The sequence below is a fragment of the Phascolarctos cinereus genome, unplaced genomic scaffold, assembly GCF_003287225.1.
Source record: "Phascolarctos cinereus isolate Bilbo 61053 unplaced genomic scaffold, phaCin_HiC Scaffold_2;HRSCAF=192, whole genome shotgun sequence".
Lineage (NCBI taxonomy): Eukaryota > Metazoa > Chordata > Mammalia > Diprotodontia > Phascolarctidae > Phascolarctos > Phascolarctos cinereus.
In genome coordinates, this window is record NW_027555625.1 from 39354917 (window position 1) to 39380535 (window position 25619).

A 25619-nucleotide genomic window follows, 5' to 3' on the forward strand; every position below is an offset into this window, starting at 1 on the left:
AAGAAAGGAAGGAATGAGGGAAGGAACATGCCTAACTGGAGCTGGACTGTTGGGTCCCAGTGGGGCAGCTATGCTCTTCCCAGATGGTTGCTCATCGTCTCCTGTTGAAGAGACTAATGACATCAGGAAGGTGATGTCTTGACTTAGAAGTGAATTGGGTTTAAGTGAGGCAGTGCTGGGCAAAGTCCCCAGTCTCCCTCTCTCCTCCAGAGCCACCTGAGTCCACTAGCAAGATATAGATCAGAATGACTGGACATGGCCTCTGAGACCTGAGAAAGAGAAATGAAAAACTGAGTCCTAGGAAAGACCTCTCTCCCACTTTACTGATGGCCATCACATTGTCTTCATTCATGAGGCTGAGTGAGAGGGATACCAGCTCCTGGAAGCAGCCCCAGGGCAAGGATTGTGGTGCCTGGCTAAGGCATACCAGGCAGAAGATTCTTTATCTTCCTCCTTTTTCTCTCTCTTCTTACTCTTTCTACCTCAACCAGCATCCCTTTGACAAATGGCTCCTGCAGCAGGGCTGAATTGGGCCCCATTCTCCCCTGAGGGCAGTGGTTGCCCCAAGCCTGTGACTCTGGGGAAGCTGCTGCTGCCCTCTGCTGAAGGGCTGAGCAGCCTAGGGAGGTTTTTGTTTGGGGCTGAAACACTGTGGCAATGTAGCACTATAGTATTGAAAACAGTAATAGTCTGCCATGTCCTCAGCCTCCACTGCACTGATGGTGAGGGTGTAATCTGTCCCAGAGCCACTGCCACTGAACCCAGGCAGGGACCCCAGACTGCAGAGTGGAAGCACCATAGATCATGAGCTTGGGAGCCTGTCGTGGTTTCTGCTGGTACCAGGCCATGTACTTGCTAACACTGGACCTGGCCTTGCAGCTGATGGTGACTTGGTCTCCTGCAGCCACAGATAGGGAGGCTGGGGACTGGGTCAGCTCAATGGCTGCCTGGGATTCCAAAGGAGAAGAAGAAAGAGATTTCAGTGAATTAAGAATCCTGTGTAGAGATAGTGAATGAGGGAGTAGTTCCCTCACCCTCAGACTGAGTCAGAGATGCCCACTGCAAAACTTCTGTCTCTAAAATGGTGCCAAACCATGGCTCTTTCTAAGTCTTACCTTGAGGCCAGAGGAATAGCAGCCAGAGGAGGAAGGACTGGGAGACCATTGTGACCTTTGCAGAGCTGGAGGCAGAGAGCTCTGAGCTCAGAGGGAGGCAGATGGGAGGTATTTGTATTGAGGCTGAGTTTGCGAAATGCCCCTTAGATACCACCATGCAAAACCGTGGTGGTCCAGCCTGAACTGAAGGAGCCCAGGAATGGTTATATGCACACAGAAGGAGTGGCCCAACTGCATTTCCTTGAAGGTGTGACCTCCTGTGGCCTCTGTATTTTTTGTAATTTTACATACACCTGCCTTAGACTGGATATGGTGGTGGTTCTGGAGGGTGGCGAATTGTGGTTATGTGCAGGGGAAGGCCTATCTACCTTCCCAGGAGAGATCCGATGGCTCTGGGTCTAGAGACCAAGGGTTGACAAGGGTCTATGCAAAGAACAGAAAGAAGAAAGAGGAAGGAGCTGAGTTAGAAAGAACACTAAGACCAGGAACCAACAGAATTTAAAGAGACTGAAGGGCCCAGGTTTAGATGAAATGGAGATGGAGGGGACTTGGAGATGCTCTGGTCTACTAGGTGATATAGGAGAATATGTCCCCTGAGTAGTTGTTGTAGGGGTTGGGGGAGAAAATGTTTATTCGACCCTTCTGTATTTCTGTTTTATCTTTCTAAAAGCTAAAAAGAATAAAAAGGATTGCTGGTTTCAACCTTTCATTTTGTAATTGGGGAAACTGAGGCCAAAAGAGGTAAAATGATTATTCAGGTGCCTTTTTCATCTCCTTTTCTCTACTCAGAAGCTGTCACCTCTCATCAGGCCCTCATCATCCCAAGGGTGGGCTCTTCCCATGGCTATCTGGTTGGTTTCCATGCCTCAATTCTCTCCCCACTCCAGGCAGTGCTGCACTCAGCTGTTAAATTGATCATCTGAGAGAGCAGCTCTCACCATGTCACCTCTTCTACTCCAGACACACCAATCCCTCTTTATTACCTCCAGAAGCTAATTAAAAAATGCTTTAAAGCCCTTCAGACCTTGGTCAATTCCCCCTTTTCGTATTTCCTCACATTCTACCCCCTTCCAGGCACCGCATGATCTAGTGACACTGGCCTTTTCTGTTTCTCTTGAAGGACCCTCCTCTGACTCTGTGCCCCTTCACTGCTGTCCCATGTGCCTGGAATGCTCTTCTTCCTCAGTGCCCTTCCTGGCTTCACATGCTTCCTGTTTGCTCAGAAATAAACACATGGGGAAGCTTCCAGTTACATTCTCTTGTTACTATGATCCCCTCCCACCCCGAAATCTTTTCTCTAATGCCCACAGTTCATGCTGGACACAGAAATGTCTGTGGCAGGTGTCTAAGTGAATGTGATTTTTTAGTTAAAAATGTTTAATATTGAACTGAAACATTAAGAGAAGAACATTTCCATACCTGCAGGAGAATACAGAAAGAAGATTGTGTGTGAAACTATGAACCTCTCTTTTTTACACAGCTTGCAAAACAATAATATAATAAAGTCCATCCCTGTCTTTGCAAATTGTCCTGCTTATCTATACCTTCTTTGTTCTTTTTTTGTGCTTTTAAGAAGGTGATTCAATGCTCTACTTTTTTCTCCCATCACGATTGCTCTTGCTTCCTTTGTGAATTAAAAATTGAGAAGAAATAAAAGAAACGAATCCCCTATAATATACAAGCACAGGCAAGCAGAATAACTCCAGACAGTGTCAGAGTCCACTTTCTGCATCTGGTGGCCATCCTCCCTTTGTCAGGTGCTTAGCACGTCTTCTCAGAGTTTCTCTATAAGACGTGGTTCAGAGTTGTTTGTCCTGACCATCCTGATGTCCTCACACTTGCTAATGCTGGAAGTGGCCTTGCAGCTGGTGGTGACTGTCTCCTGGAGGAAGTGACTGGAAAAAGTAATGAGATAAAGTGATAATGTGATATATTTCTAATTAAATAGGATAGCAAATTTTGAGAGAATTTTCAAAATTAGAGAATCAAATTATGCTCTGGCATAACAGACATGCTTTGTTTTGCTCTCTGAGTCCAACCAAAATGCTCCTTTGTGTGTCAGCAACTAACTACAAGGCGGGATGAAACCGATTTGCAGGATTCTTATGTTTATGACTCCCAAGGGCAGGATGCTTTGGACTGGATGCTATCTTGAATGATGAGACTTTTTCTTATTTTGTTATTTTATAGACATGCGTTATGCTATGTTACGTGATATGTATTCATATTAATGATAAAAGAAACACAGAAATCCTTCATCTATAATGTCAATGGACACCTTGACATTCTCTTATCTTATTGTATTTACAGTCTATCCAACTAAGAAATTCCCTTCTCATATTATGCTTAACATATATGGAGGCTCTAATTTGGGCTGACATAGGCATCGTGAGCCAGGAAGGGAAGGAGGGGTGAGAGGGAATTACTGTGAAGATCTAAGAGCTGCTTTGTTTACCTGTCCCTGGGCTCATTTTCACAATGAGCTCCCATGCTTATCTCTGCATGTATGTTCCAGAAGCTTTCAGAGAAATAAACATGTACATGCAGCCTGGTTTTCTTTCTTTTTCTTTTTCTTTTATTTTTTAGGCAATTGTGATTAAGTGACTTGCCCAGGGTCACACAGCTAGTAAATACCAAGTGTTTTATCTGAGGCCAGATTTGAACTCAGGTCCTCCTGACTTCAGGGTCAGTGCTCTATCCACTGCACCACCTAGCTGCCCCTGTTTGTCTTTCTTAGAATGACCTCAGTAATGTCTGACAAAGCATAAGTCTGAAGTCTTAAAGAAAGCAGTTGGGGAATGGCTGACTAAATTAGAGTCTCCAATAGTAGTATATGGTGAAAAAGCTGGTTTTGGGGAAACCAGAGAAATACATAAAAACGTACTGATGCAGAGCGACGTGAAAAGACAAGGAGAACAAATGATTGAGTAATGACAACACTAGGCCTGATACATAGGCCACACATGGTGCCCAAGCCTGTCATCCCAACTACCAGGGAGGCTGAGGCTGGTGCATTGCTTGAGCTGAGAAGTTAGGAGCAGCAGCTGGGCTGTGGCCAGATCCAGGTGTCCAGACCAAGTCTGGCAGCAACAGAAGCCCTGGCCTCTTCCCCCAGGAAGCTGCCAAAGACATGTCTGCTGGCCCAGATCAGAAAGAGAGCACAACAAAGTTTCCATACCAATCAACAGTGGGATCCAGCCTGTGAGCAGCTGTGTATTTCCAGCCAGGTGAGATAGGGAGATTACTCCTATAACAATTGGAGGGGAATGTCAGGGTTTCTGTCCAGAGCAGGAACAACTGCTATTTACACTCCCTTTGAGCCATCAGATCCCAAACAGTGACTCAGAGAGGCTTGGGCTGGGACTTATTATTGGCCAATCAGTGAGAGCCAGAGTGTTGTGGACTGAAATCATAGTGAAGTATCTCCAACTGAGTCTGAATGGGCTTTATCAAAGCCTGGTTTTCCAGAACTGAGTCTCAAGCAATTTATATTCCTTTAGTCAGAGCACCCAAATGTAAGTGTGTGATTCTCCATGGTGAGGAAGGGAGAAAGAAAGAAATTGAGGAAGAAAGGAAGGAATGAGGGAAGGAGCACGGCCTAACTGGAGCTGGACAGTTGGTCCCCATTGGGGCAGCTACTCCTCCTCACAGATTTTGCTTCATCCTTTGTTCTTGAAAGACTAATGACATCAGGAAGGTGAGGTTCTACTTGGAGGAAACTGGCCACACCCAATCAGCATTGATTCAGATTCCTCAGGTCTCTTTGGCTAGGCCAAACCCTTTTGCTAACTTGGATTACAGGTGATTTTAAAGTGTGTAAAATTTATGCATCAGTCTGGAAATCACAGGAGATGGAATGCTTAGGTAGTTTTAACCTTTTTTTAGGGTAGTTTTATCTTTTAATAAGCTGAAAAATGGAGACTTTTCAGCTCTCTTAAGGAAGTGGAGAGAAAAAGTTACTCAGAGCTGAGAACTGTCACCACGTGTCTTTCTAAGAGAATCTATGAATTTATGGATAATATTTCCTTTCAAAGGGCTAAGAGTATTGGACTTTTAAAAAGAGTTTTAAATGTTTATCATTAGCGATTGTAAATCCAGATTTGATTTGATTTAAGTCTATTTACCTCGGTTTACTGTTCTGTAAGGGGGTAATAGTGGAAGTCACTTTTGAGAGAAGTTATGAGATCACATGATTGTAAAATAACTGGCATATGCTAGACAACATTAATATTATCTCTCTAATTTAAAGTAATTGCTGCACACCTGATAACTTTGAAGTAGTTTTGAAATACCAAAAGTAATAAGATCAATAACTTCTATATGTGATCATCAGAAAATGCAATTGATGTCATTTGAAGTTATTATTGGTGTTATTACTGTATTTCTCAATTTTTAATCTAGATTTTGTTGCATAGGAATTGGGCCTTTTAAAAAGAAAGGGATGTAATCAAATCTTTTTGAAAACTTAACATTTAATCAAGTATATTTGGTTACAATCAAGTAATAATACTAATACTAATACTGATATTTACTATGAAAGAAGATTTTTCATTTGAAATCTTGGCTAGTATGAAAATATATAAGGTGGTTGCAGGTTGTAGTTTCAACATAAGAATGATGAGATGAATGATTCTCTGTGCAAGGTGATTTAGAAATGCATTTACCTAAATTGATAATGGGCCTTAAGTTTTAAGTACATTATAATGTGTAGGGTATTGTTACATTTCTAAATTGTGTAATTAGGTAAACAATTGTATCACCTTTGCTGTTAAAAAACAATTTCTCTTATAATCTAGATGTTATTAGATTAAGCATTGTACTGTCAGAGAAAAGGAGAAAAAAATGAATGGGTTAGGAAGCTCTTAAGTCATTCTATCAGACCATGTGTTATAATATTTTTGAAGTATTATAATTTAAGAAATTGTAAACTTCCATGTTTTGTCTATATTTAAAGGGAAGTTTCAGCTAAAATTATTAAGTTCTCATTTATGAACATTAAGATTGTTAAGGAGGTATTTGAAGTTATTATTTAAATCAAGTATTTCCACAAGTATTTTTGTGAAAGGAAACATGGTAATTGTGCAAAGAAAGGACCTTATGAAATCTGCTTGTAATTAATTTATTCTGGTATAGTAAGAGGATAAATGGTAAGCTGTTTTAAAGAAAGGGAAATACTTTTATGAAGAAATGTTTTGCAAAATCTTTTGTGTGATTTTTAGAAGGCCTACTATAGTTTCCATTTCCAAGCCAACTTGTTGCAGTAATAATTTGATACTGATGACAATTATGTCCAAACCTTGTGTGAATTTCATTCCTAGATTTGTTGTCCTTGGAATGGCCTTAATAGATGTTTTCTGAGAAATAAAGTGGGAGTCAGCAGCTCAATGGGAGCAGCATGTAATGAGCTGTAAATGGGGAAGATCTTGCTGTTTTGATCTGAATTCATTCCATGGCCTAAAGAAGGGTTGAAAATTAGTGTTTGAACTTATCATATGTATAAGATTCAATTCCTGAAGTATTTTATGATATTTAAGGAGGAACATGTGTAGGAATGCATGCAAACTACTTCAGGCCCACTTTAAAGAGGTTCCCTAACCAATGTGAGATCATAGTCACCTCTGAAACTGATTAGGGAACTTGCAATTCAGACCTTATGGGACTGATAACTGACTTTATTCTGAGTGTAACTTCAGGTATGGTTATCAAGATGAGCCACTGACTCATGATGCCAGCAACCCTGTAGGGAGGGGTTAGTGGGTCTGTGAACTGCATATAAAGTGCAGAGGGGGCTCTCATGGGAAGGTTGGGAGGACGATTCTTCTGCATGAGCTGAAGTAGGGTTCTCCTGACTCACTTTGCCCATTGTGACACCTGGCAAACTTTAAGCCTGGCTCAATGCAGTTGGTCATTACATAACATCTGTGTGGAATTGACATGAAGTTAGGGAAACATTGTTCCCTTACTTTAGTTTTTTGTCCCTTTTCTTTTATGGTCCATTTCTGTAATAAAAGTTTGTAACCAGCTTGTTAAATCCATTAAATACTAGCTTGGTGCTGGAACATCTGAGGTTATTATAGTAAGATGCAAGTATAAGATTGAGCTATTTTTAGGGCACCTTTCCTAGCCCCTTCCTCACACCAGGAGGCGAGCAGTATGGTCCTTCAAAAAGGCTGCTCAGACACCCAGGGGCTGCTGAATCCCACTGCTGCTTCCAGTGAGAAGACAACCCTATGGCCTGGGTAGCCTGTGTGCAGGGTTGTGAGGAGAGCTCCCTGTGTATCCGCACCTGCTATTTGTCACTTGCCTTTTGCCACAGGGCTCTGAAATATGTAAAAATGACCAAATGGTATGGGTGATGTCATTTGATTCATGTGTGATTTGCCTTTAAGTGCTGCACAGTTGTGTGAAGTTGTCAGCCTCCCTTCCCCTCGACAGTGATCACAGTCCATTGGCAGGATAGTCAGGATGACTGGTGATGGCTGACTGCAGTGGGTGGCCTTGGCCTTTTTGGTGTCTAACCAAGCTCCAATCAGCCAGGTGAGGTAGGGAGATCTACTCCCAAAACAGTTTGGAAGGGGAAGATCCTAGGGTGTCTGTTCAGAACAGTGGCAATTGCTGTTTACCCTCCCTTTGAGCCATCAAATCCCTAACAGTGACCCAGAGAAGGGACATCTTTTGATTCATGTGTGAACTGTGTTTAAGTGAGGCAGAGTTGCATGAAGCAGACAGCCTCCTCTCTCCTCCAGAGTGATCAGAGTCCAGCTGCAGGACAGAGTCAAGATGACTGGTGATGGCTCGAGATGCAGTGGGTGACCTTAGCGTCCTCAATGTTTAACCAAGCTCTGAGTACTGCACGGTGCCTGCTTCACCTACCTTCATGGCCATTGGAACGAATTATTCTCATCTGCCATTCTGCCAGGGGAAGTTTTCACAGCCTTGGTGTAGACACCCCTAATTCACCGAAGGGTTTGAGACCCCTTGGTTACTTTTAACTGGTTACCTATATTTGTGTTTGTATGTATGTGTGTGTGTGTGTGTGTGTGTGTGTGTGTGTGTGTGTGTGTGTGTGTGTGTGTCTGACTACTTTGGTCCCCTTGAATACTTGTGTGCTTGTGGTCATGAATGCTAATTCCTCTACCCCCTCTCTGATCTGGCTCCAGTGCTGCTGCTGCTCTGTCCAGGCTCTGCCCCTCATCATGGGGAGGGCAGTATCCTGGCCCTACAGGAATAGGGATAGCAGGCCTGTTGTCCTCAAATCAGGTTCTCAGGCATCTATCCCTGCAGATGGGAGTCATGAATGATTGCACAGCGCCAGTGAGTTCCCAGGGTGAGGAGAAAGACTAGATCCATTGTATAGATGAGGTTGCCTCAAGAACTTTAGGGACTGTTCCACACACCTTGTCTATCCTGCCTGGGGAAAAACAGACAGAGCTGAGAGTCCAGGTCCATTCCCCTGCATTGTCTATAGTTTCCTCTTCAGAAGCAGCTCAGGTCTCTGGACTTAGGATTGGGAGCAGAGGACAGAGTAAGAATGAGAAGCAGACCACATGGGAAGATTTGTGGTCCTTGGCTAAAGCCTACCAGGCAGAAGATTCTTTCTCTTCCTCCTTTTTCTCTTTCTTCTTAACCTTTCAACTAGGGTCTCTTTCACGAATGGCTCCTGCAGCAGGACTGAATTGGGCCCAGTTCTCCCCTGAGGGCGATGGTTTTCTCAAGCCTGTGACTCTGGGGAAGCAGCTGCTCCCTCTGCTGAAGGGCTGAGCAGCCTGGAGGTTTTTGTTCAGGGCTGAAACACTGTGGGAATGCAGCACTATAACGCAAAACAGTAGTAATCTGCCACATCCTCAGCCTCCACTGCACTGATGGTGAGGGTGAAATCTGTGCCAGAGCCACTGCCACTGAACCGGTCAGGGACCCCAGAGTACAGGGTGGAAGCATAATAGATCAGGAGCCTGGGAGACTGTCCTGGTTTCTGCTGGTACCAGGCCATGTACTTGCTAACGCTGGAACTGGCCTTGCAGCTGATGGTAACTTGGTCTCCTGCAGCCACAGACAGGGAGGCTGGGGACTGGGTCACCTCAATGGCTGCCTGGGATTCTAAAGAAGAAGAAGAAAGAGATTGCAGTGAATGAAGCATCCTGTGTAAAGATAGTGAATGCAGGAGTAGTTCCCTTACCCTCAGGCTGTGTCAGAGATGCCCACTGGAAAACTCCTGTTTCTAAAGTGATGCCAAACTATGGGTCATTGGAAGTCTTACCTTGAGGCCAGAGCAGTAGGATCCAGAGGAGCAAGGACTGGGAGAGCATTGTGATCCTGGCAGAGCTGGAGGCAGAGCACTCTGAGCTCAGAGAGAGACAGATGGGAGATATTTGTATGTGAGGCTGGGTTTGAGAAGGTGCCTTGGATATCAGCATGCAAAACAGTGCTGGCCCAGTGTGAAATGTAGCACCCCAGGAGTGGTTATATTCACGTTTCAGGGAGTGGCCCAATTGTATTTCCTGGAAGGCTTCCCCTCAGAAGGCCTCTGGTTTTATTGCTGTTTTAAATGAACCTGCCTTAGGCTGGACATGGTGGTGGCTGTGGCAGGTGGCCAATTGTGATTATAAAAGGTAGGAAGGGTGTCAAGCAGGGGGGTGGGGGTCTCTCTTCCCAGCAGAGATCGGATGGTTTTGGGTCTAGAGACCAAGAGTTGATAAGTGTCTATGCAAAGAATAGAATTAAGAAAGAAAAGACCAGGGAACCAACAAAATTGAAAGAAAGCTAAGGGTCCAGAATGAGATGAAATGTAGCTGAAGATTACTTGGAGATTCTTTGGTTTACTAGGGGTTATGGGGAGAATGTCTCCCCTGAGTTATTGGGGGGAGATGTTTGTTCTTCTCTCCTGTATTTCTGTTATGTTTCTGAAAGCTAAAAAGAAAGAAAAAAAGGATTGCTTTTCTCAACCTTTCTTTTTGTAGGCAGGGAAACTGAGGCCAAAAGGAGTGACATGGTTATTCAGTTACCTTTTTCCTATTAAAGTCCATCATCTCTTTTCCTGCCGTCGGAAAGTTTCCACACCAATCAACAGTGGGATCAAGCCTGTTGCACTTGTAGTATTTCCTGGTTGGTGGATAGAGATCAAGTCACAAAACAATTTGAGAGGGGAAGACCCTCAGTGTTCCTAGACAGAACAGAAACAATTGCTATTTACAGTCACTCTGAGCTGCAAAAGCTCAAACAATGACCAACAGAAGCTTGGACTGGGACTTATTATTGGCCAGTTGGTGAGACCCAGAGTGATTTGTATTTCAGGCATATGGAAGTATCTCCATTTGAATCTGAATGTGCTTTATCAAAACCTGGTTTTCCAGAGCTCAATCTCAAGAAATTTGTATTCCTTTCATTAGAATACCTATATGTAAGTGTATGACTCCCCACAGGGAGGAAATGAAGAAGGAAGGAAGGAGAGAAGGAAGAAGCATTGTCCAACTGGAACTGAACAGTTGGGTCCCGGTGAGTCAGTATTACCACTCACAGACTGTTGTTTGTCTTTCATTCTTTTTTAAACAAAATTATGTATTTTTAGTTTTCAACATTCACTTTTAAAGTTTTGAGTTCTAAATTTTTCAATCAGTTCACAACTCCACCAACAATGCATTAGTATTCCACTTTTCCCACATCATCTCTAACTTGTATCATTTTCTTGTTTTGTCATGTTAGCCAATCTGATAGCTGTGATGTGGTATTTCAGAGTTGTTTTAACGTGCATTTCTCTAATCAATAATGATTTAGAGCATTTTCTTATATGCTATACTTAGCTTTAATTTGTTCATCTGAAAACTTCCTGTTCATATTCTTTGACCATTTATCAATTGGAGAATGACTTGTATTCCTATCAATTTGACTTGGCTTTGTATATGTTTGTGAAATGAGGGTTTTATCAGAGACACTGGCTGTTCAATTGTTTCCCAGCTTTCTGCTTCCCTTGTAATCTTGGTTGCATTGGCTTTGTCCAAAACCTTTTTAATTTGATGTAATCAAAATTTTCCATTTTGCATTTCAAGTTTTCTGTGTCTTGTTTGGTCATTCATTCTTCCATTCTCCATAGATCTAACAGGTAAACTCTTCCTTGCTCTCCTAATTACTTCTAGTTTCACCCTTTATGTCTAAATCGTGTACCCGTTTTGACCTAATCTTGGTATATGGTGTAAGATGTTGGTCTATGCCTAATTTCTCCCATACTGTTTTCCTGTTTTCCCAGCAGTTGTCAATCAGTGAGTTATTATTCCAGAAGCTGGAGTCTTCGGATTGGTCAAACAGTAGATTACTATAGTCATTGACTACTGTGTCCTGTGTACCTAAACTATTCCAGGATCTACCACTCCATTTTTTAGTGAATACCAACAAATTTTGATGACTGCTGCCTTAACATACAATTTTAGATCTTGTATGGCTAGGCCACCTTCCCTTGCATTTCTTTTAATTAATTGCCTTGATATTCTGGACTCTTTGTTCTTCCAGATGAATTTTATTATTATATTTCTAGCTCCGTAAAATACTTTTTTGGTAGTTTGACTGATATGGCACTGAATAAGTAAATTAATTTGGATAGAGTTGTCATGTTTATTATTTTAGCCTAGTCTACTCATGAGCAACTGATATTTTTCCAATTATTTAGATCTGATTTCTCCTTCATTCTTGAAGAAATCAACGACATCAGGAAGGTGATATCTTGACTTACAAGTAAACTGGATTTAAGTGATGCAGGGCTCTGCAAAGTCACCAATCTCACTCTTGCCTCCAGAGCCATCTGGGTCCAGTGGAAACACATAGATAAGGATGACTGTAAACGGTCCCTGAAATCTGAAAAAGAGAAATGAAAAACTGAGACCTGGGAAAGACTTCTCTTCCAGTGCATCCGGGGCCATCTTGCCTCTCATCTTAACTTAGGATTTGCCATTGGCCTCTGATGAGCCTGAAGGAGAGAGTGCAGCTGATAACTTTGCACAGGCCTGCCTCACTTAAATCCAATTCACTTGCGATTCTTGCTATTGCCCTTGTGATGTCACTAGTCCTCTTCCTTAAAGAAAGACCAACAAGAAACAACATCAATCAGCCCCCACCATGGAATCTTTCCTTGTAAACAAAACCATCTGGAGCCAGGTCAGCCCCTGAGGTTCTTAATCCTTCTGTGAGGATTCATGGCATGAAGGACAAAACAGCCTGAATGAAGTGGTTTTCCTTGCTCAGATCACCCAGAGTGGCTGGCTTCTCATGACTAGGACTTGCTAGCTTCTCCTCTTCCTTCCTAAAGGCAAAAGAACTTTTCATAGATCTCAAGATTGGGAAATCCTTTTTGCTCTGCACTCATGGGAAATCCCATGGGGTGGCAGGTTTCCTGCCCTAAGATCTCCACTAAAGATGCTTTATTTCTCTATTTGTGGCTTTGATTGATTTCAGGACTTGGCACTCCTTTGTTAAGTATAACTTGTCAATCAATCAATTGATTAATCAACCAATCACTTACTCAACAAACAATTTCTTAAATGATTCCTCTGTGGTAGACATTATGGATACATTGCATCTGGGTATTCAACTTATTCTTATCTAAGCATCTGCAAAATAAATATGAGGTAATTTTCTGAGGGAAGATGATGCCCCCTTCTCAGGTAGAAGTGTAGAATTGAAAGACCCTGAGGATTCTGAAAGGTAGAGGGGAGGGCCTGCCTGGGAGCTATCCAGTACAAAGTCATGGAAGTGGGAGATGGAAATGTTGGGTGTGTAGAGAACAAGATCAGGAATGTCGCCTGCCTTGGGTGTTATGTTCTCTGACTCCCTGAAGCTATGCTATGCCTTAGAGTTTGCTGAGCTTAGATTTGGTTATAGGATGTGAGACCTGCTTGAGCCCTTCATTACCCAATGAAGGCCAAAATGTGGACTGGCCAATCAGAGAGGACGATTTAAGCCCTTCTGGACTGAGATGCCAACAATCCTCTGGGATGATCTCTGAGTGAACCTGAAATTTTCCTGTTGTGTTAGCAAGCAGAAGATCAGATTGAGGTTGCAAAGAAATCCTGAGTCAGGGGCACTTCTTTGCTTTATGGCTTCATAATCCCCCATTCTAACCTTTTTTGTCAGTAGTTCAGCTATAGCTCTGCTTGCATGCTGTCAGCTTGAGAGAAATAAACATCTATACAACTAATTCTGCTTTTTTTCTTAGACTGAACTCTGAGGTTGACATCTTGGTATTGTGACTCAGATAGGATGGGAAACTGCAGACTCCTAAGCCCAACAGTTCTGCAGCTTGGCACTAGACCTATTCTCTTGAAGTTCTAGCCTTGAATGATAGGTGAGTCCTTTCTCTAATCCCCACTCATCTCAGACTTCATGCATTAGGTAGAAGTCCACATTTCTCTCCAAGCTGGCTAGGAGTAGAGACCACCCGAGTGAACAGGTCTCCTCTGAAGATAAGGATTTCTTCCATACTTTGTTCTCTCTGCATGCCTCTGGTCTGTGCATGCCTTCGGTTTCTGCACTCCTTAGGTCACCCAGTTAAAATTGGATTTCTGCACTTTGTTATTTGTATCTGTGTTGTCATTTTGTCTGTGTCTGCATTAGTGTTTATAAAATGTCTGTTATTTTTGCACTGTAAATTAGATTTTTACCTTGAAAGATTTAAAATGTAGCCAGCCAGAAAAACTTATAAGTGCTGTAAGTAGAGAAAACACTGGAAAGATCAGTGACCTTTTTTTTATTTTGAGGTCATAGCTGAAGTAGTGGTCTCAGTAAGTAGACTAACTCCCACCTTAGGCTTTCCATGGGAGATTAGGTTATAAAAAAGGAGGAAAAGTGTGTAAGAATTTCATAACATTGGCCAAGTGTTAGTAGGAAATAAAGTTAGATAATCAAAATTGTAGAACCACTAAAAATGTCTTAGCAGATTTTGGAAGTTTGAAGATGAATCATTAAGGAGTTTGGAAATTAATCTTTTAAGATTGCAGGAAGAACTCCTGAGATTTTGGAAAATTAAGTCCTCTCTGCCTTCCCCACTGCTGCCCTGGAGTAATGAGTGTATCTCAGTTATGGGGATTGCTAACAGTCTATTTCTCTCTATTAACCCCTCTCATGTCATATCAGATTAAGAAAAGGGAATGCTGGAGAACTGTAGGGCAACTTGAATCACCCTTCTCCACTTGAGTGAAGAGGGTGGCAGCAGCCACAGTGGGGTTCCACTTTCAGTGTCCCCAATGCCCTGTGCTCCTGGGCAACTTGCAACCCACCCCTCTAGGAAAGCCTGGGTGTATCACTCGGGTGCAACACATGCTGACCACCCTACCCCAGCAGCTACAAGTGGCCTAGCCCAATAGAGCCTGCAGCTTGGGCAGTAGATCAGGCCCATATCCAGCATTCATTTACCTTGCCCTGCCACCAGGAACCACCACCAATTGGAAAATCTTGGCACCAGCCACTGCAGCCCCTAGGTAGTGCACTCTGCCATATCCCCCAAAGCCCAGTCAGTCAATATCCAGGACAAGGCTAGCACTTGAAAGAGTCTGCCCTGCTGCTGCCTGGGGAGGTTCAGGTGCTCCTGGTAGAACTGAGCATGGCAGTGAAGGTGAGGGAAGCCAGCCAGCCTCTGCCCTTGGTGAGCCCATCTCTTTTGTCTGGTTGCAGAAACTTATTAGCTACTTGAGTTTAGCAAGTTATCTTGTCTGTGCCCCAATTTTCTGATGTGCAAAGAGAAAAATAATAATGGTACCCATCTCCCCGGGTTGTTGTTGTGAGATAAAGTGCTTAGCATGGTGAGTGGCATATGCTGAGTAATGTATTATTGTTTCTTTAATTGAATGTAATTATTCCTGATACCTGATAAGTCTAAAGTGGTTTTAAAATGCCAAAGGTAATAACATCAATGATTGTTTAAAAATATATGTGATAATTTGGAAATGCAACTGATATTATCTGAAGTTTATTTTTTTGTGTGTTGTTATTGCATTCCTCAATTATACTGTATTTTGAAATTTATATTATGAAATTTGAGAGACCATTGCAAACCAGAAATGTTGTTAGACAAAAACTCCACTTTTAATTTGGATGCTATTAGATTATGAGTTGGGCTTTAAAAGGATGTGACAAAAATAGATATTTGAAAGTTGTTGGGCAGCTAGGTGGCGCAGCGGATAGAGCACCGGCCCTGAAGTCAGGAGGACCTGAGTTCAAATCCGGCCTCAGACCAAACACTTGACACTTACTAGCTGTGTGACCCTGGGCAAGTCACTTAACCCCAATTGCTTAAAAATGAAAAAAAAATTCTTAAATATTTAATGAGGCATATTTTGTTACCAAGCAGATAAGAATAATTATATATAATAGCAAATTTTCTTTTGAAATTCTTGAATATTATGGAAGTGTATAGCACAGAGGAAAGATGTAGCTTCAACATATTAATGATGAGACCTCAATCAGGTATTTGTTGTACATCTGAAGCCCAGAATGTTGATAGTATTAATATAAAAGTAAAGGATAAATAAAACACTAACTGCTAGGGAAACATCAAGAAAGACATTCAAGCCCTTCCAAGTACCCATGATCTAGTGACTCTAGCCTTCTTGTTGTTTCTCATAAAGGACCCTCCTCCTGACCCTGTGGCCCTTCACTGCTGTCCTATGTGCCTGAAAGGCTCTTCTTCCTCACTGCCACTTCCTGGCTTCATGTGCTTCCTGTTTGCTCAGAAACAAACACGTGGGGAAGCTTCCAGTTATATTTTCTTGCTAGGATGACCTTCTCATGCAGTGTTTTCTTTAATGCCCATGATTCATGCTGGACACAGTAGTGTCTGTGGCAGGTGTCTGACTGGGTGTGCTTTTTGATTTAGAATTTTTTTTTTAAGGCATTCTTCTACTCATTGGCTTTTTGGACCTCTTTTGCCATTTGGGTTAGGCTAGTTTTTAAGGTGTTATTTTTTTTAGTATTTTTGGGGGTCTCCTTTTGCAAGCTGTTGACTTGTTTTTCATGATTTTCTTGCATCACTATCATTGCTCTTCCTAGTTTTTCCTCTACTTCTCTTACTTGCTTCTCAAAATCCTTTTTGAGCTCTTCCATGGCCTGGGACCAATTTGTATTTTTCTTGAAGGCTTTAGATGTAGGAGCTTTGACTTTGTTTTCTTCTCTGGGTTGTATGTTTTCATCTTCTTTGTCACTAAAATAAGATTCTATGATCCGACTGTTTTTACACTGTTTCTTCATGATCCCAGCCAATTACTTGAGTTACAAACTCTTTTTTAAGGTAGGGGTCTGCTTCCAATGTGGAGAATGTACTGTCCCAAGCTTCAGGGGTTTTGTGCCACCGTTTTTATAGATACTTCTAGAGACCTGTAAATTTCCAGTTCTTCCAAGGTGCTATAATTAAGGACGAGGTGTTTATTCCTTTCCTGGCCTCTGCTCTAATCTATGGGTGACCATTAGCACTGTTTTGTCTCACAGGATTGTGAACAGAAGGATTTTCTCTTCACTGCCACTACAAGCACCACGATGCCAGCACTCCTTGCCCCAGGACTGCCACCCAGAACTGTGCCCAGATCCAAGCAAGGGCAAAGCAAGGAATCCTGTATAAGCAGAGAGATCTCTGCAATCCCCCTCTGATCAGCCACTTGTTTCTGCTTCAGTCTGTGTGCCAGCAGCTCTGGAAGCAGCTGGGAACAGGGGCTTGGACCTCACTTCTCTAACACCACAGGCACAGACATTTCCTATTGACCTTCTAAGTTGTCTTTGGTGTTCATGGGTTGAGAACTCTAGAAACCACTATAGCTGCCCATGATTCAGTCCCCTGAGGCCTGCTGCAGGTCTGCTGTGGCCTGGTTTGTCTGCCAGCCCATGCTAAACTGTTCTCTTCCCCTGGCCAGCGTGATATACCTTTCCAATCAACCATGCAGGTTGCCTTGGGCTGGAAATTTGTTTCACTCTATTTTTTTTGTGGGTTCTGCCACTTTAAAATTTGTTTAGAGCGACTATTTTACAAGTATTTGGAGGGTTTTGAGGGAGAGCTCAAGCAAGTCACTACTTTTACTCCACCATCTTGGCTCTGACCCAATTCAAATTTTTAATGTTGAACTTAACATTGAACACTAAGAGAAGAGCATTTCCATACCTGCAGCAGAACACAGAAAGAGGATTCTGTATGAAGCTGTGAAACTCTCTTTCACACAGCTTGTAAAACAACCATAAAATAAAGCCCATCCCTATCTTTGTAAACGGTCCTGCATATGTATACTGCCTTCTGTTCTTTTTGGCACATTTAAAAAGATGAGTCAATGCTCTACTTTTTCCCCCTTCATGATTCCTCTTGCTTCATTCCTGAAATAAAAATTGAGAAGAAATAAAGAAAAACAAATCCCCTGTAACATATAAGGACAGTCAAGCAGAATAACTCTAGACAGTGTCAGAGTTCACTTTCTGCATCTGGTGTCCATCCTCCCTTTGTCAGGTGGTTAACACGGCTTCTCAGAGTTTCTCTAAAGACGTGGTTCAGGGTTGTTTGTCTTGACCATGCTGATGTCCTCATACTTGCTAATGCTGGAACTGGCCTTGCAGCTGGTGAAGACTGTCTCCTGGAGGAAGTGGTTGGACAAAGTAATAAGCCAAAGGTACAATGTGATATATTTTTCATTAAATAGGATAGCAAATTTTGAGAGAAAAGCTACTAGATTAGACTGCTTCCTCTATGAATTATATAGAGGTCTACATCATTGGCTTCCAAAATTTATCTTTCATGCAAATTCAGGCTTTAGGCATGCTTTGGTAGTAAGTTTTCAAATTTGTATTTTCCATTACAAAAGTATCTGTCTGACAATTTAAAAGGCAGAGGAGCTCATTTTATGATGGGACCCTCAAATTTAAAAGATTCATAGACCAGGTACAGGATTTAGGCAAGGACAGAAACCGCCACTGGTATATAAAGTGAAATTCTCTGAAGTTTCAAAATTGGAGAATCAAATTTATGTTTTTGTACTAACTTATACTAAGTCAGAATTATCCAGGAAACTTCTAGATTTGATCCAGAGAAGCATAACTCCCTTTTAGAAATGTCTTGAGAATAAAACCTGTTGTCCAAGAAAGGATATCTAGAGACCAGATAACTACATGAGATATCTGGGACTTAAAAGGTACTGATCAATTAGACATTGAGAATAGGTTACTGGAATACAAGGAGACCTACTGTTATTTACCATTGTATGGTTTATGTTCATGTTTTCTTGCTTACCTTGGTGACATGTGAATTTCCTTGAACAGAACTTGTCTGTTGTACGTCCTATCAGTAGTTTAATCCATTCCTGACTTCAGGCAATTGTGCAATTATGGGAATTCTGAGAAAAACTTTGCTATATAGTTTGAACCTGACAATCTTATGTGTCTTCAACCAAGGACTTAAGTTTTGCTATTTATTCGAAGTTGCCAACTGATATGTCTTCTAAGAGCCTGTCAGGTGTTTCTGAGGACTCCCACAGCTGCCACCTTGTGGATGTGTTCTCCTGGATCATCTGAAGGCACCAGCTACAAGTGGACATCTCTTCCCACTCTGTGAGGAAGATTGAAGTCTTCCCCATACCTGGACTGGCCTACAGGAGCATCTTTGGGCACGACTTTGACCACAAGGAGGAGGATGTGAACCATTTTTGAACCCCCCAAGACCTGAGAAAATCCTAAAACCGAGGTTGGACAATCAGGAGAAAGCATTTTTGGCCAGCTCTGAGCTTAACCTACCATAATGCTTTGCATGCTCTGGCATAACAGACATGCTTTGTTTTGCTCTCTGAGTGCAACCAAAATGCTCCTTCCTGTGTCAGCAACTAACTAAAGGCTGGATGAAACTGATCAGGAGCATTCTTCTGTTTATGACTCCCAAGGCAGGATGTTTTGAACTGGATGCTGCTTGAATGATGAGACTTTTCTTATTTGGTATTTTATGGACATGATATGTATGTTATGCGATACATGTTCATGTTAATATAAAAAAACAAGAAATCCTGCATCTATAATGTCAATGGACACCTTGACATACTCTCTCTTATTGTATTTACAATCTATCCAACTAAGAAATTCCCTTCTCATATTATGGTTAAGACATATGGATACTCTAATTTTGGCTGACACAGGCATCCTGAGCCAGGAAGGGAGGGATGGGTGAGAGGGAATTACTGTGAAGATCTAAGAGCTCCTTTGTTTACCTGTCCTTGGGCTCATTTTCACAATAAGCTCCCATGCTTATCTCTGTATGTATGTTCCAGAAGGTTTCAGAGAAATAAACATGTACATGCAGCCTGGTTTTCTTTCTTTCTTTTTCTTTTTTTTTAGGCAATTGTGATTAAGTGACTTGCCCAGGGTCACACAGCTAGTAAATGCCAAGTGTTTGGTCTGAGGTCAGATTTGAACTCGGGTCCTCCTGACTTCAGGGTCGGTGCTCTATCCACTGCACCACCTAGCTGCCCCTGTTTGTCTTTCTTAGAATGACCTCAGTAATGGCTGACAAAGCATAAGTCTGAAGTCTTTAAAGAAAGCAGTTGGGGAATGGCTGACTAAATTAGAGTCTATAATAGTAGTACACTGTGAAAAAGCTGGTTCAGAGAAACCAGAGAAAGTTATAAAAATGTACTGATGCAGAGTGACATGAAAAGACCAAGAGATCAAATGATTGAGTAATAACAACACTAGGCCTGGTACATAGCCATGCACGGTGGCCCAAGCTTGTCATCCCTGCTACCAGGGAGGCTGAGGCTGGTGCATTGCTTGAGCTCAGAAGTTAGGAGCAGCAGCTGGGCTATGGCCAGAACAGGTGTCCAGACCAAGTCTGGCACCAATAGAAGCCCTGGCCTCTTCCTCCCCAGGAGGCTGCCTAAAGACCTGCCAACTGGCCCATATCAGAAAGAGAGCACCTCAAACTTTCATGTCAATCAACAGTGGGATCCAGCCTGTGAGCAGCTGTTGTATTTCCAGCCAGTTGACATTGGGAGACAAAAAGGCCCAAAACTCTTTGGGAGGGGAAAGATCTCTGGATTTCTGTCTAGAGCAGGAAGAATTGCTATTTACACTGTCTTTGGGCCTTCAAATCCCAAACAGTGACCCACGTAGGCTTGGGCTGGGACTTAATATCGGCCAATCAGTGAGAGCCAGAGTGTTGTGTATTGAAATGATAGGGAAGTATTTCCATTTGAATCTGAATGGGCTTTATCAAAGCCTGGGTTTCTAGAGTTCAGTCTCAAGCAATTTATATTCCTTTAGTCAGAGCCCCCAAATGCAAGTGTATGATTCCCCATTAGGAAGAAGAGAGGAAGAAAGAAATTGAGGAAAAAAGGAAGGAATGAAGGAAGGAGCATTGCCCAACTGGAACTGAATTGTTGGTTCCCCAGTGAGGTAGCTATTACTACTCATAGACAATTGTTGTCCTCCATTCTTTTTTTAAAAAATAATTTCCATTTTAGTTTTTAATATTCACTTTTATAAGATTTTGAGCTCTAAATTTTTCAATCAGTTCACAACTCCACCAACAATGTATTAGTATTCCACTTTTCCCACATCTTCTCTAACATTTATCATTTTCTTGTTTTGTCATATCAGCCAATCTGATAGGTGTGAGTGCTACTTCAGATTTTTTTTAATTGCATTTCTCTAATCAATAACGATTTAGAGCATTTTTTATATGCTATACTTAGCTTTAATTTCTTCATCTGAAAACTGTCTGTTCATATTCTTTGACCATTTATGAATTGGAGAATGACTTCTATTTCTATGAGTTTGACACAGTTCTGTATATGTTTGAGAAATGAGGCTTTTATCAGAGACACTGGCTTCTACAATTGTTTTCGAGCTTCCTGCTTCCCTTGTAATCTTGCTTGCATTGCGTTTGTGCAAAACCTTTTTAACTAAATGTAATCAAAATTTCCCATTTTGCATTTCATAATGTTTCCCTCTTTTGTTGGCATTCATTCTTCCATTCTCCATAGATCTAACAGGTAAAGTATTCCTTGCTCTCCTAATTGCTCCTAGTTTACCCTTTATGTCTACATCGTGCACCCATTTTGACCTTATCTTGGTATATGGTGTAAGATGTTGGTCTGGGCCTAGTTTCTGCCACGTGGTTTTCCTGTTTTCCCAGCAGCTGTTGTCAAAGAGTGAGTTCTTATTTCAGAAGCTGGAGTCTTTGGGTTTATCAAACAGCAGATTAGTATACTCATTGCCTCCTGTGTCTTGTGCACATAACCTATTCCGCTGATCTACCACTCTATTTTTTAGTGAGTACCAAGAAATTTTGATGATTGCTGCCTTCACATACAGTTTCAGATCTTGTATGGCTAGGGCAACTTCCCTTGCATTTCTTTAATTAATTCCCTTGATATTCTGGACTCTTTGTTCTTCCAGATGAATTTTGTTTTTATATTTTCTAGCTCTGTAAAAAATTTTTTAACTGATATGGCAGTGAATAAGTAAATTAATTTGGTAGAGTTGATATTTTCATTATGTTAGCCTGGTCTACCCATGAGCAACTGATATTTTTCCCATTATTTAGATCTGATTTGTCCCTCATTCTTCAAGAGGATCAGTGACATCAGGAAGGTGATGTCTTGACTTACAAGTGAACTGGATTTAAGTGATGCAGGGCTGTGCAAAGGAACCGGTCACACTCTCACCTCCAGAGCTATCTGGGTCCAGGGGCAAGACATAGATCAGGATGTCTGGGTCCAGTGGCAAGACAGGATGACTGTAGATGGTCACTGCAACCTGAGAAAGAGAAATGAAAACTGAGACCTGGGAATGAGCTCTGTCCCACTGCATCTGGGGCCATCTTGCTTATCATCTTGATCTATGTGTTACTACTGGCCTCTGATGAGCCTGAAGGAGAGAGTGAGACCGATGTCTTTGCACAACCCTGCCTCACTTAAATCCAATTCACATATGGATAACTCCTCCTGAGAGGAAGTGATTGGACAAAGTAGAAGACCGAGGTGTAATTGTGCACATTTCTAATTAAATAGGATGGCCAATTTGAGAGAAAAGCAACAAGATTCGACTGTTTCCTCTAAGAATTACATACATGTCTGAATGGGCTTTATCAAAGCCTGGTTTCCAAGCTCAGTCTGAAGCAATTTATATTCCTTTGGTGAGAGCCCCCAAATGCAATGTGTGATTCCCCATGGGGAGGAAGGGAGTAAGAAAGAAATTGAGGAAGAAAGGGAGAAATGAGGGACAGCTGGGTGGCACAGTAGATAGAGCACTGGCCTTGAGATCAGGAGGATCTGAGTTCAAATCCAGCTTAGACCAAACACTTGACACTTACTTACTATCTGTGTGACCCTGGGCAAGTCACTTAACCCCAATTGCCCTAAAAAAAATGAACGAAAGGAAGGAATGAAGGAAAAAGCATTGCCTAACTGGAGCTCGACAGTTGTGGGCCCAATATGTGCCAGCTACTACTCTTCACACGTTGTTGTTTGTCCTTCACTATTTTTTTTTAAATTTTTTGTTTTTCATTTTCCACATTCACTTTAATGAGTTATTGAGTACTAAATTTTTGGACCAGTTTAAACTCCACTAACAATGCATTAGTGTTCTAATTGTTACACATCTTCCAGTGGGGCAGCTATGCCTCTTCACAGATGGTTGCTCATCCTTTGTTCTTGAAGAGACTATTGACATCAGGAAGGTGATGTTTTGACTTGGAAGTGAATTGGATTTAAGTGAGGCAAGGCTGTGCAAAGTCTGCAGTCTCACTCTCTGCTCCAGAGCCATCTGAGTCCAGTAGTAAGATATCAGGATGACTGGAGATGACCTCTGGGACCAGAGAAAGAGAAGTGAAAACCTGAGACCTAGGAAAGACCTCTCTCTCATTGGATTCATGGCCATCACATTGTCTTTACCTAGAGGGCAGAGTAAGAATGAGGGCAGCTCCTGGAAGCAGTCAGCATGGCAAGGTTTGTGGTCCCTGGCTAAAGCACAGGAGGCAGAAGATTATTTTTCTTCCCCCTTTTTCTCTCTCTTCTTACTCTTTCTACCTCAACCAGGGTCCCTGGTACAAATGTCTCCTACAGCAGGGCTGATGTGGGCCCATTCTCTGCTGAGGGCAGTGGTTGCCCCAAGCCTTTGACTGTGTTGAAGCAGCTGCTGCCCTGCTGAAGGGCTGAGCAGCCTGGGGAGGTTTTTGTTCAGCGCTGAAACACTGTGGGAATGGATCACTGTAACCTTGAAAACAGTAGTAATCTGCCACATGCTCAGCCTCCACTGCACTGATGGTGAAAGTGAAGTCTGTTCCAGAGCCACTGCCACTGAACCGGGCCGGGACCCCAGAGTTCAGGGTGGAAGCATCATAGATCAGTTGTTTGGGAGAGTGTCCTGGTTTGTGCTGGAACCAGGCCATCCACTTGCTAATGCTGGAACTGGCCTTGCAGCTGATGGTGACTTGGTCTCCTGCAGCCACAGACAGGGAGGCTGGGGACTGGGTCACCTCAATGGCTGCCTGGGATTCTAAAGGAGAAGAAGAAAGAGAGTTCAGTGAATGAAGAATCTTGTGTAGAGGCAGTGAATGCAGGAGTAGTTCCCTTACCCTCAGGCTGTGTCAGAGATGCCCCCTGGAAAACTCCTGTTTCTAAAGTGATGCCAAACTATGGGTCATTGGAAGTCTTACCCTGAGGCCAGAGCAGTAGCAGCCAGAGGAGCAAGGACTGGGAGAGCATGGTGACCCTGGCAGAGTTGGCGGCAGAGAGCTCTGAGCTTCGAGGGAGACAGATGGGAGATATTTGTATCTCAGGCTGGGTTTGAGAAGGTGCCTTGGATATCAACATGCGAAAAAGTGCTGGTCCAGCTTGAACTGAAGGACCCCAGGAGTGGTTATATTCACATTGGATGGAGTGGCCCAATTGTATTTCCTTGAAGGTGTGACCTCATGTGGCCTTTTTTTTTTTATTGCTGTATTAAATGCACCTGCCCTAGACTGGACATGGTGGTGGCTGTGGCAGATGTCCTATTGTGTTTATAAGCAGGGGAAGCCTATCTACTTTCCCAGGGGAGATCAGCTGGCTCTGTGTCTACAGACCAAGAGTTGATAAGCGTCTACGCAAAGAACAGAATTAAAAAAGAAAGGAAAGAGCTGAGTTAGAAAGAAAACTAAGACCAGGGAATCAACAAAATATATAGAGAGTTAATTGCCCAGGGTTAGATGAAATGGAGACGGGTGGGGGGAGGGGAACTTGGAGATTCTATGTTCTACTAGGTGTTGTGAGGAGAATGTGTCCCTTACGTTGTTGAGGAGAAATGTTTATTCTTGTGTTCTGTGTTTCTGTTATATCTTTCTGAAAGCTAAAAAGGAAAAAAAAAAGATTGCTGGTCTTAAGCTTTTTTTGTTTTTGTGGATGGGAAAACTAAGGCCAAAAGGAGCAAAATTGTTATTCAGTTGCTTTAAAGTACTTCTTCTGCTTTCCTCCCCTGATGTCTTGGCACAGCCCTGCCTCACTTAGGTCCAGTGGAAGTCAAGCCATCCCTTCCTGATGTCATTGGTCCTCTTGCAGAAAGAATGATAAACAAGAAACAACAATGACCAGCCCCCACCTTGGAATCTTTCCCTGTAGACAAAACCAGCTGGAGCCCTGTTGGCCCCTGACATTCTTACCCTGTCTGGTTAGGATTCAGGGCATGAAGGTCAGAGCAGCCACTTGTAAGTATATGACTCATCATATGGAGGAAATGAGGAAGGAAAGAGAGAAGGAAGGAGCATTGCCCAGCTGGAACTGAAGACTTGGGTCCCCAGTGGGGCAGCTACTGCTCCTCACAGATTGTTGTTTGTACCACATTATTTTAAAAAAATACACTTATTTTTAGTTTTCAACACTCACTTTTATAAGATTTTGAGTTCTACATTTTGCACGTGCTTAGTATTCCACCATCAATGCATTAGTGTTCTAATTTTTACACATCTTCTCCAGCGTTTATCATTTTCCTCTTCTGTCATGTAACTAATACAATAGGTGTGAGATGGTACCTGAGAGTTCTTTTAATGGGCTTTTCTCTAATCCATAGTGATCAAGAGCATTTTTTTATGTGACTACAGATAGCTTTAATTTCTGCATCTGAAAACTGCCTGTTCCTATCCTTTGACCATTTGTTAATTGGGGAGTGATTTGTATTCTTATAAATGGGTCTCAGTTCTCTCGGTATTTTAGAAATGAGGCCTTTATCAGAGATAATGGCTTTAAAAATTATTTCCGAGCTTTCTGCTTCCTTTCTAATCTTGGTTGTATGGGTTTGTTTGTGCAAAAGTTTTAAATTAATATAATCACAATCACCATTTTGCATTTCATAATGTTTTCTTTTTCTTGTTTTGTCATAAGTCCTTCCCTGCTCCATAGATCTGACAGGTAAAGTATTCCTTGCTCTCTTAATTCCTTATACTATCAGTCTTTATATCTAAATCTTGTACTCATTTCGACTCTGTCTTGATATGGTGTGTAAGATGTTGTTCTGTGCCTAATTTCTCCCATACTA

The 25619-nt window shown here is 42.2% G+C and overlaps 1 protein-coding gene, 1 pseudogene and 2 gene segments (V, D, J or C); all 4 read right to left on the bottom strand.

Annotated features, from left to right (window-relative positions):
- LOC110204017 (uncharacterized) overlaps positions 1–25619 on the bottom strand; it is a 180725-nt gene that overhangs the window by 32617 nt on the left and 122489 nt on the right. The gene's annotated exons all lie outside the window — the stretch shown is intronic.
- The window catches only part of LOC110204091 (immunoglobulin kappa variable 1-39-like), a 49570-nt gene that overhangs the window by 17050 nt on the left and 6901 nt on the right, over positions 1–25619 (bottom strand).
- LOC110204092 (uncharacterized) lies at positions 8671–18764 on the bottom strand (annotated as a pseudogene). Its single transcript, XR_013484141.1, has 3 exons — positions 18700–18764; positions 9373–9651; positions 8671–9212 (listed from the first exon to the last, which is right to left on the bottom strand). The product of XR_013484141.1 is annotated as an uncharacterized LOC110204092 (transcript).
- Positions 23119–23961, bottom strand: LOC110204096 (immunoglobulin kappa variable 1-8-like). The segment is given in 2 exon segments: positions 23119–23606; positions 23767–23961. Coding segments are annotated over 2 exon segments (630 nt in total).